This window comes from Peromyscus eremicus, chromosome 2, assembly GCF_949786415.1.
Source record: "Peromyscus eremicus chromosome 2, PerEre_H2_v1, whole genome shotgun sequence".
Lineage (NCBI taxonomy): Eukaryota > Metazoa > Chordata > Mammalia > Rodentia > Cricetidae > Peromyscus > Peromyscus eremicus.
In genome coordinates, this window is record NC_081417.1 from 82,251,012 (window position 1) to 82,262,701 (window position 11,690).

At 38.9% G+C, this 11,690-nt stretch overlaps 1 protein-coding gene across 1 annotated transcript; it reads right to left on the reverse strand.

Annotated features, from left to right (window-relative positions):
* Window positions 1–1,980: 1,980 nt before the first annotated feature.
* On the reverse strand, window positions 1,981–2,538 carry LOC131904782 (adenylate kinase isoenzyme 6-like). Its single transcript, XM_059255815.1, has one exon. The coding sequence runs from the start codon at window positions 2,536–2,538 to the stop codon at window positions 1,981–1,983; it is 558 nt and encodes a 185-aa protein (XP_059111798.1).
* Between the last annotated feature and the right edge of the window lie 9,152 nt (window positions 2,539–11,690).

Genomic DNA, 11,690 nt, shown 5'->3' on the forward strand with positions numbered 1-11,690 from the left:
AGTCTCATGGACTTAGTAGGCATCCAGTAAAATACCTATTACATGAATCTACTTCTCTGACTCAGGCTATTTTGTGAGTTTAGCACCTGTTTAGTGATTTGGGGAGATGGAGCCAGTGGTGAAATGATGAGTCAGTCATTCTCATCTTTGACTTCTTCCCAAATCCATTTCTATTCCTCACCTGTCTCACCTCCAGTTCACCCTACAGACTTGTTATTGTGGATTGAATTGAACCTCCCACAAACTCTTGTAATACTTCTCATGGCCCACAGTGCTCATATTACTCATCTTGCTCACCCACATAAACTCCTACTTCCCAATATTCATGTCTGTGCCTATAATCTTTCCAGCACATTGCCAGTGTGAGTTTATCACAGTTATTTTTCAGAAAAAAAGAGATATCCTGAAACCTTCTCTTAGTCATAAACAGCAATAATAACAGCATTGTCTTCCTATTGCCAAGTGCGTGCTCTGATATTTCACATACTTTCTGAAACATGGTGCTAGATATGGAAGTCAGCTCTCTGTTATTAGGCATCAAAATCTAGATATAGAGAAATTTAGTGGCTTTGCCAAGATTACATAAGAAAGTGATGCTGCCAATGAGAAGAAAACCCAGCTTCCGTGATTTGTAGGCCTCCCCTGGTTCTACTTTTCTATCAGTAACTGTAATATTTTCTTAAGTTTCTCCACTTTCTCTAGCTTTTCAGTTGGCTGTGTAGCAGTGTTCACTCAGCATAACCAAGGTATTAGTAATGGATGTCTTCTGTGTACTATATACAACATTCCAAGATGTACATTGCAATGTCTATCAATGTAAGAAGAAGCCTCAATGGGCGGTATATGAAACTGCTTTGTTTTTAGGCAATCTTAGTTTCTAATTAAGTCACCATTCTTTCCTTATTTTGAGCTCTTAGGTAAATTGCCCAATATATTTGATCTTCAGTTTCTTCATTCTTCAGAAGTAGGAATTAAGCTTCACACCACAGCTTTATTAGGAAGATTAAATGAGATGATAATGCAAATGAATCTCTGACACATTGAAGCCCTCCTAGAGTCTATTATTATTGTTGTTGTTAATAAATATAAATGAGGTAAGAATGAGTCATGACAGTCAGTTACTCAACCCTCTCCTGTCCAATCTTCATCATATTTATGTTCCTATTATTCATTTAATGTTTGTTTGCCAAAGATATATTTTTTTCATTATATGCCAAGTTCCAGGATCACCCTTTTAGCCCAGAGGGGTATATTGAAACAAAAGTGACATGTTCATTCCATTAACTATCTTTTACCTTCCCATGCAAAAGTTAATATAAGTTCCAGGGAATGATAACTTAGGAAAATATTCATATTCAAAATAAAAAAAATCTAGGGAGATATAATCTGAAACTCTTGATCTTTGGACCTTTATAGAAAAAGAGTTTTAAGTAATAACCACAGAAACCACAACTAGGCTAAGAATAGTCTGTTTAAGCCTTTTGCAATCTAAAATTCTTTAAGGTCCATTTTAGACATGATATGAAAAAAAAGAACCACTTCATTTTTTTTTTAGTTTTCCATTTTTATTTTAAGAGATCACCTATATTTTAGTAAATTTAAAAGATATGTCCCCATTGATCAGATTTATTGTCCATTGAATTTGATGACAATTTTAAGGTTCAATTATTAATAAAATAATTTGTATTAGTATTTGGGATTGTTGGTGAGCTTTCTCATGGAGAAAAAGAAACCCAGACAGTAGTGGGAGCTGCAACATAGTTTTCTTCTGCTGATCCTTGGGCATTTCTGTTAGGTGGACTGAGTTATATCAACAGGGGTGGCTATACTGTGGCCAGGCTTTTTTTTTTTTTTCTTGTAAGACAGAGTCTTACTACACAGCCCTGGTTGGCATAGAACTCACTATGTAGACCAGCCTCTGCCTCCCAAGACCTGGAATTAAAGGTGTGCACCACCTTGCCAGGCTAGCTAGTATCTAATTCAAGAGTTATGATCTTTGACCCACTGCTCAATCCATTTTGAGATTTGGTTGATATTATCCTCCAGCTGTTCCTGTTCATTACTGGGCAGCTGATGCACAATTTCTTCTCTATAAGAGGCTCTGGCTTCTTCATAAAGAACTTGGAAAATCTCACACTGAGTGTTGTCTTGTAGCGACTTCTCATCGTAACCCCTTGTTTCAAGTCTTTTGTACTGTATGCTGTTATCTGTTCTCAACACAAAAACTGTATGAAACCGGCGTTCCGGAAAGAAATCACAGCCATGGTAATCAACAATAACACCACCTTCTCTCATCTGATTCTCTAACTCATCAACGACCCTATCTTCATCTGAAATTGGACAACTGTATTCTTCATCGTAGCCATCATATCCGGCTCCTCCCTGGAGAGTTCTGCTTAAGGCGTGTGAAGCTGAGGTGCTGGCTGTCCTGTGAGGGAAAACTATGAAGCTTCCAAACATCCTGCTCACTGGTACACCAGGGATTGGACAAATCACACTAGGCAAAGAACTTGCATCAAAATCAGGACTGAAGTACATTAATGTTGGGGATTTAGCTCAAGAAGAACCACTTAATTTTTGACCTTGAAAGTCACAAGAGTTAAAGACAAATTTTAAAAAATTATAAGTGGCAAGACTTTCCTCTTTAGATTCTGATGTTGAACAAAGGAGAAAGAGAAAGATTGAGAGAGAGATGGTGTGTGAGAGAGAGAGACTGAAGATGCAGCTCAATTTTGATAGTTATGTACTAGTATCTCAATAGATTATGAGTTGATATATATGTGACTATATATATGTACTCATTGTAAATTACCATGTATCTATACAATTTATTTTGTGCTTCTTTGCTTATACATGTTGGAAATTCTCAATGCCCATATGAATTAAATTATATTCTAGCTAATTCATAAAATTGTAGGGAAAAATTGAAATCATAGAAGTGAAGTAGCATGTCCAAGTTTTCAGGGAGAGTTGGGATTTGTGTACCCTCTGTCACCAGTATTTTCCCATCCTACCCCAAGGACTGTACTAGAATGAGATAAACTGAGACCAAAGCTGGTCTGATCCAGAAAATTCCTTACTAGGCTACACAGGGACTCCCATAAAGCATAACTTTCCTTTCAGGATGGTAGCGTTGGAAAGTACTGAATGAACCCACAGAAGGCAGACTAATCTATTGAAGGATAAAGAAAGGAACTAGATAATTCAGCCAACATTAATGGGAATTTCCAGTACACATTGGTGCTTCTAAACTAGATGGACACCTATTGAGCTAAACCTCTTCCTGCCTATTCTGTCTGGGCAGTCATGGTACAAATGATAATTTTTTATTTTAAAAAGTGGGGGGTTCCTTTGATTGAGACAAAGGCTGCCTTCTAAAAAACTGGATGTCAGTTCTGGGAGTGATTCCCATGGTGTATGGGATCCTGGATAAGGCACTAAGAAACTCAAAAGCCTCTCCTTTTGGATGCATTACTCACTGTAGAGCATCAGAGATGTATTATATGTAGTTTTCTGACCTATGTACAGATAGTTCACATCTGTTATGTCTCTGTAATTCTGGATGTCTCTTCCTACCTGTAAAACAAAGGGGCTGGAATTCTGTCTTTGTGCATCCTTTCTGTTTCAAAAATGTGTATTTATTGGTCTCTTGGCAAACAGCTCTTGTTAGAATTCATTGCAGCAAAACAGTCCAGTATAACCAACCTTAGAGGGACTAACTAAACTCAGCCCACTTTCTTCATCCATTAAATAGGTATAGAAAAGTGACTCTTATCCCATGGACAGTAGCAAAGGTTGATTCAGCCCTTATACATCAAATTCCCTGTTCACATGTTAAATTCGTAGCCCTCAAAGAGTGTCATTATAAGTATTGTTTTAGTATGTTTATTCTTTTTCTGCTGCCCCATGAGCCTCTGGGACCAAAACAAAATGTAAAGTGATACGGCATCCCTATGGAACTCTTAAGCTTCCAAGAAAAATGGATCCTTCACATCCTCTCAGCTACCAATTAGCTACATTTCTGAGGAAATGAACTACCCAGAAGAAAGAGCAGCATTTAATTTCAAACATAAGAAAAGAGAAGGAAGCAAGATTGGTCACAGCCTTAAAATGTTCAAACACCATTGGTATTATTAGCTCAACAGCCAGGTATCCAAGGGTTCCCCAGCTCGTTAGCATAATGGATGACTGTTGACAAGCTCCTCACCAGAGTCCTCACCTGCAGGTGTATAACCACAACAACAGCCAGGACTTCCTTTAGACATGTTTTCATGACTGAACTGAAGGGCTTTTGTTTTGGGGATATAACAGCTGCTTAATATAGCAAGACCGGTGTTTGGCTGCTCTTACGTCGCTGCTATGAGACTACCCAAGAAAATTCAAAGCCCTTCCCTAAAATTCTGGGTCATGAAGTTCAATCAGTTGGAACAGAGTCCAGTCTTCTTGGACCTGATCTTTCCTCTTATTTCCATTATCTTAACCCAAGCAGTCTCAGTTCTCACTTGTCAGGTGTCTTTTGGTTCAAGAGCAGAAATAAGCAATAGTGAACTGGGACTGAGTCTCTCCCATTTTCATTTGGTTACAAAGAACTTTATCCTTTCGAAAAGCCAAGTAATAGAAAAAATAATATGTACATGAAAATACTACTTGAGGAATCAGGGACTCCACTTTTCAGAAGGGCAGAGTCTAACAACAGTGGTTCTTAATGACGTGATGTATACTCCACCATGCTTTTTATCATATCTACAATCATAATTAGATAGAAAAGATGCTTGATAGAACCTGTTGCATAGAAGTCAATTCTTTTGGGATAAGTATCAAAATGAGCTTCTGAGATAAGAAAATAGAAGCCTCTGGTGTGCCCGAAAAGGAGTTAGTTTAGTACTCAAGAAGGAAGAAGAGGAGGAGGGAAAACATGATATTGGGGACCCCTGAGAGCAAATTCTCATACTTGCTTTGATCCCATCACCAAATTGTTGCTAGAGAATTTCTCTCCAGCTCCCGCCACCAAGTCCCGCCAGTCCCAGAGCCCACTTATAAAATAAACATACAGACTCTTACTGACCAATCAGCAACACACTTGACATACAGACCATCCCACAGCACCAAATGCTCAATAATAACTCCACAGATTTTCAGCAATGTCAATAAACCTTTTCTTAAAAAAATGGTACTAATTGATTCCTAGAAAATAATTAAAAGGACAGAGTGCTTCATGTAAGGATTTTCAGCTTCCCAGGCCATAAAACCATAAACAAAAACGTAGACAGAGGAAATACAGAAAGAACAGATCCCAGAAACTTATCGAAATCACAGAGAGGGTATTGAAATTGTAAGGCCTGGAATTAACTTTGGGACACCAAAAGTTATATATATGAACACTTATAGAGAACGAAAGAAAAAGAGAGAGGTAATGTGGTAGTTTAAATGAAAATGGCCATAATGTGCTCATACATTTGAATAATTGGTCCTTGGCTGGTAGATCTCTTTGGGAAGAATAGGGAAGTGTGATGTTTTGGAGGAGATATGTCACTAGGGATGGGCTTTGAGATTTCAGAAGTCCACACCTTTCCCAGTGTGCTCTCTCCTAGCATCCTCCTTGTGGATAAAGATGTAGATGTTCAACTGCTACTCTAGCATCATTTCTGCCCACCTGCTGTCACGTTCTTCACCATGATTGTCGTGGATCCCAACCCTCTGGAACTGTAAGACACAATAATATGCATTTGCTCATAAGTTGCCTTGGTTATGGCAATAGAAAAGTAACTAAGACAAACGGGCAGGCAGATAGGCAGACAGACAGACAGATAACCATACATGGCCTCACATATACAATTTCTTCAATATACATGAAATATGCATATATATGTACATCTATGGGTGTGTGTGCCTTTATGAGAATGCATACCATATGTGCACACAAACATGCAAAAATATTTGCTATCATTTGTAACTTGCTTTTTTTCCCTCAACAATGAATCATAATATCAATTCATACTGCTTCCAAGTCACTTATTTTCCAGCTTAAGCCTAGAAGTATGTTATATTGATGGGATATAACCATGGATATTATTTTTATGTCAACACCAATATACCTATATCATTCTTTTTAATAATCATTTTGAATTCTGTAGTAGAAAGTTCTGCTTTGTCTTGTTTTGTTTAAAAGTCCACATGGAGCTGGGTGGTGGTGGCACACACCTTTAATCCCAGCACTTGGGAGGCAGAGCCAGGTAGATCTCTGTGAGTTCAAGGCCACCCTGGTCTACAGAGCAAAATCCAGGACAGGCACCAAAACTACACAGAGAAAATCTGTCTCGAAAAAACCCAAATAAATAAATAAATAAATAAATAAATAAATAAATAAATAAATAAATTCACACAGATAGCCCTAGGAATGGGAAATTGATGAGATCTCCATGAGTAAACGGGGTGGGGGGAGTAGAGGGTCGAGGATGGGAGATGAGAACATAAGGGAACAGGATGTTTGAGCTGGAACAGGAACAGAGTGGGAGAGCAATGAAAGAGACACTTCAGGAGAGGGAGACATCATGGGGATAGGGAGAAATCTGGTGGTAGGGAAGTTCCCAGGAATCCACAAAGATGACCCCAGCTTAGACTACTAGCAATAGTGGAGAGGGTGTCTGAGCTGGCTTACCCCAGTAATCAGATTGGCGAATACTCTAACTGTCATCATAGAGCCTTCTTCCAGTAACTGATGGAAGCAGATGCAGAGAGCCACAGCCAAGAACCAGGAGGAGCTCTAGGAGTCCAGCTGAAGAGGGGAAGAGGGATCTACAAGCAAGGGGCATCAAGGTCATGATGAGGAAACCTACAGAGACAACTGAACCAAACTAGTGGGAACTCATGAACTTTAGACTGACAGCTGTGGAACCTTAATGGGACTGAACTAGGGGCTCTGCATAAGTGAGACAGCTGTGTAGCTTGGTCTGCATTAGGGGCCCCCTGGCAGTAGAATCAGGATCCTCCTTGGTGCATGAGCTGGCTTTTTTGGAGCCCATTAAGTATGTCCAACAAGCCCATGTCATACACCTGGCAAAGCCTTGGTGCAGTGAGGGGGGGCTTGGATCTGCCTCAACTGAATGTACCAGGCTCTGCTAACTCTCCGTGGGAGGCCTTACCTTTTCAGAAGAGGGAATGGAGGATGGGTTGAAAGGGAAGGCTGGCAGAGGCGGGAGGAGGGAAGAGAGGGGGAATCTGTGGTTGGTATGTAAAATGAATAAAAAAAATTCTTGCCGGGCGGTGGTGATGCACCTTTAATCCCAGCACTCTGGACGCAGAGGCAGGCAGATCTCTGTGAGTTCGAGGCCACCCTGGGCTACCAAGTGAGTTCCAGGAAAAGTGCAAAGCTACACAGAGAAACCCTGTCTCGAAAAACAAAACAAAAGAAAAAAAATTCTTAATAAAGAAAAAATTCCCAGGTAAAAGACATTAAGTGACACTTTTTAGTCCTTTGATGTTATACACAATGCTATAGTTGGCTTGTGTACTTGTGCATATGTGCAAATATTTTTGAATGTAGCTTTCTTAGAATGTATTGAAGGAATCAGAATGCATTCTTGTTTCAACATTAAGTTGATACTACCAAATTCATCTCCCTAAAGATAATGCTATGAAGCTTTTATTCAATTAAATCTCACATAACTCTAACTCTAAAAGCGGAACTTCTTTCAGATCTTGTCCAGAATGACATTCATCACATACCTGTTCAATATATGCGGTGCTGTACTGCTTGCCCTCAGATTTTGGAATATTGGGGCACAAAATAAAGGAAGTAGAGAGATGTAAAAGTAAGCTACTCCCAAATTCATAGTGAGTAAACGACAAAGCCATGGTTTGAAGCCTTCCTTTTTTAAAGCTTACTCCACTGTCCCAGAAGTCCAACAAGCCCATGTCATACACAGAATTAAAAAAATGTCCCATGTAAGAAACTGCACAGTATGTGGTAGCATTTGTGGACAAACAATTTGGGGAAATACGTTATATTGTCTTTAGGTTATTTATATGCATTAACTATCTAACTGTTCTAGGAAGATATTTAACCACATTGATAAACTTTTCTCAAACTTCCTTAATTATAAAACATTCAGGTTAAAAATATGCCTATTCTGAGGGTCACACTTAGAGAAATGCTATCCTGACTTTATAATACCTCTTTTATTCACTCATAAAACCTCACACATGAATCTCACAAGCAGCAGACTTCTCTGGAGGCCCTTGTTGGAACTTCTGTAGATGTGGGAGGGCATGGCCTTGATAGTCTCATTTTGGGATTCTCTCATTCTTGGAACTGGAGGTTTTACTTGGTGTAACAAATGTCTAGTTGGAGCGTTGCCTCCCCCATTACATGATGATTCCATTCCAATTCCTTTCATATTTGAATGCATTTTAGAAAGCTCCTTCTGTAGTGGGTCTTCATATGGCTTTTCAAATGGCCTTTGGTATTAATTGTACCTCCCCGTAGTCCCTCCTTTTCCTTCCCATTCCTTCCTCCCCCCCATTTAATCTTCCTACTCTAATTTCCCTTTTGTGTCTTTATAATGCTGTATTCTATTTCCCCCTCCTTGGAAGATTCCTTCCTCTCTCCTGGTTCCTTACTACCTTCCTAATCTCTAAGCAATATTTGTCTTTTGGAATCTGGGCCACCTTACTCAGGATGATTGTTTCTGCTCCATCCTTTTACCTGCAAAATTTCACAATTTCATTTTTCTTAACAACTTAAAGTTTCCCACTGGGTACTTTGTATGCTACCTGAGCAGAAAAGTCATCATCAATATCACCCAGGCACAAATGCTGTGACCTACAACAGAAATCTGCCTTCAAGATGTACTGTTGTAAAAATGGCCAAAAAGTTATGGGAGTAAGCTTTTGATTGGATTTAAGAGGCTTCATGAGCCCAAACCCATATAGGACATTGTTAAAGTGACCAAAACCTGAGACTGAATAGATCATGGGCCTAGGTTAAAACCTACTATTATTATTCTATTAAAAAAGGATAGCAGTAAGATGACTCCTAATGACATATTGTTAAAACCATAGAACATAGGGTTGTTCAACCCTCATCAGAAATGCCTCTTCCTTCAGTAGATGGTAATTAACAAACAGATCAATACCTGAACAATGTACAGAAAGTGGAGGACTTCAGAGAATTCAGCCTAAAGGAATGCCTTTATCAAACCCTTCCCCTCAAGGTTCAGGGATCTATGTGGAAGAGGATCTATGTAGAAAGATTCTAAGACTCAGTGGTGGTAGGAAAATCCAAGGAAACAGTGTTTTCAAGACACACAAAAAAAAAGACTGGTCACATGAGCAGAACTCACAAAGCTTGAGAAAGTACATACAATATCTGCACAGGTTAAAACCAGACAAAAGCCAGTACCTCATATTTAATGCTTTTCCCCTAACCCCTGAACCCAAATGGAGTGAACAAAACAAGAACAAAAGTAACCAGAAGATGAGCTATTTCCTTTAGGATAGTCAATGTATAACTTAGGCATTGCCTGGAAATAGCATAAGAAATTAATATTTGTTACAGAAACAGTGGAGTTACATTAATATTTTAGTGGTAAATGAATATTTAATCCAAAACTCGGGATGGAAAACAGACAAGACAACGATGGCAGGAAGAGTTACACCATCCAGTTAGAGAGATGAATGATTCATTGATGTCATCCATAATAGCAATGCCACAGTTATATCCACTTCAGAGTTCCTTTGGAGTATGAGAAAGTTACCCCTTAGTGTCAAAACCAAGATTGGAATCATCTGTTTTTGCAAGGCACCATGAAGCATTGGATGGAGCATGCCTTTGAACACAAGGAAGTCTGACATTTGGTACCAAATCAGTAGTTCACTGGCTGTGCAACTATAACTAAATAAAATCACTTCTTTGATCTATTTTCAAGGTGAGATGAGTATATTTTTAAAGTGTTTTATTGAATTTTTGACAAATCCATACATGCACACAATGTATTGTGAGTATATTAACTCTTTTAGCTTTGCGTATTTCTATCCTACTCTCCCAGACTACGTCTTCCCAACTAGTCCCCATTCTACTATCATGTCTCATTATTTGGTGCTGCTCTTGCATATGTAGTCACAGCTGTTGTGTTCATAATCACATTGGCTGTGTTATATTAAGACAGCAGTGTTTTGTACCACATGTCCTTACCCTCCAGCTCTTAAAAATCTTCTATCTCCTGGTCTTTGATGTTTCCTATGTCTTGGAGTGGGTGCTACAGATATTCCATTTAGGGCTGAGCCCTTAACAGTTACTTATCCTCAGCACATTGAGCAGTAATGCATCTCTGTATTAACAATCACTCATTGCAAAAAGAAACTCCCCTGGCCATATCTGAGAACAATACTAGTGTAGGGGTATAAATTTAAATGCTGAAGAAAGCTTGGCTATATGTCCATTTAGTATAAGACCAGTAGTAAGTTTCACCTTAGGGTCTGTGACCCTTACATTCATAGGCTTCTGCCCAGTTTTACAGTGCCATATATGTATTCCTTCCTGGAGACAGTTTCAAATCCAATTAGGAAACAGTTGGTTACCTCTAGAACAGCCAAGACACTAAGGTATCTGTGGACATCTCTTGCCAGGCAAGACAATATTGTAGTATGGAGGGTTTACTATTGGGTAAGGATGTTGATCTTATTTTCCCTACAGCAGCCTGCATAACACCTGTTAGCACTATAAATGCTAGCCAGTGGGGAAAACAATTCCAGCTCTGATCCAGTACTCATTGTCTCATTATATTTACAATATGATCAAACAAAAAATTTAAAAGTGATGGAATGTCTTTTAACTGAGCCCCAAGTCAGCTCCTCAGTCAGTGAAATGATGTTCATATTTCCACTTCATGTTTGTATATCTTTGTCAATATTCCTTTCAACATAGAGTTTTCATACATAGATTGTAGAAAATAATTCCAGAAATTGTGTTCTATCTCGAACCCTTCAAATTGAATGAAAATGCATCAGTGGTGCATGTTTCCTAAATGCAATAGGGTACTTTCTCAGGGTTCCACTGCTTATGGTAGTGTTTACTACATGGTTGTAATAAATGTCTAAGCTTCTCCAGAAGGATAATTTACCCTCCTCCAAGGCTAGACTGTGGGTTTATTGTACATGCTTCTTCTGTAGTCCTGTCCTGCTCCACCTTATTAATTTCTTTATCTCACCAGGTGTGACTCTGTGCCTGTCATGGTTAAATGCATGAAATCTAGAGCCAACAGCCCTCTGATGCATGTCTAAACTTGACCTTTTAATAATAGCAGGGTCTTGAGAAAGGTCAACTCTATGGACCAGTGAAGTATTCATTAGCAAAGATGGTACAAAACCAGTAGTATGATATGGTGATTATAGAATATAAACATAAAATGAAATATTTGTGGGCCTAGGGGGACAGATGACTCAGTGTGTAAGAGTGCCTATTGTGCAAACATGAGAACTTGAGTTCAAATCTCCAGTACACAGTCAAAAAAAAAAGAGACTAGGATGGACCTTTATGCCTGTTAACCCCAACATCAGAGTTAGAGACAAGCAAATCCTGAGAGTTCATTGGCCAGAAAAGCTAGCTAAAATGGAGAGTTTTGGTTCAATGAGAGACTCTTTCTCAAGGCAGTAAATTAAAGAATGATAGAGGATGATACCTCAAGTCTTCT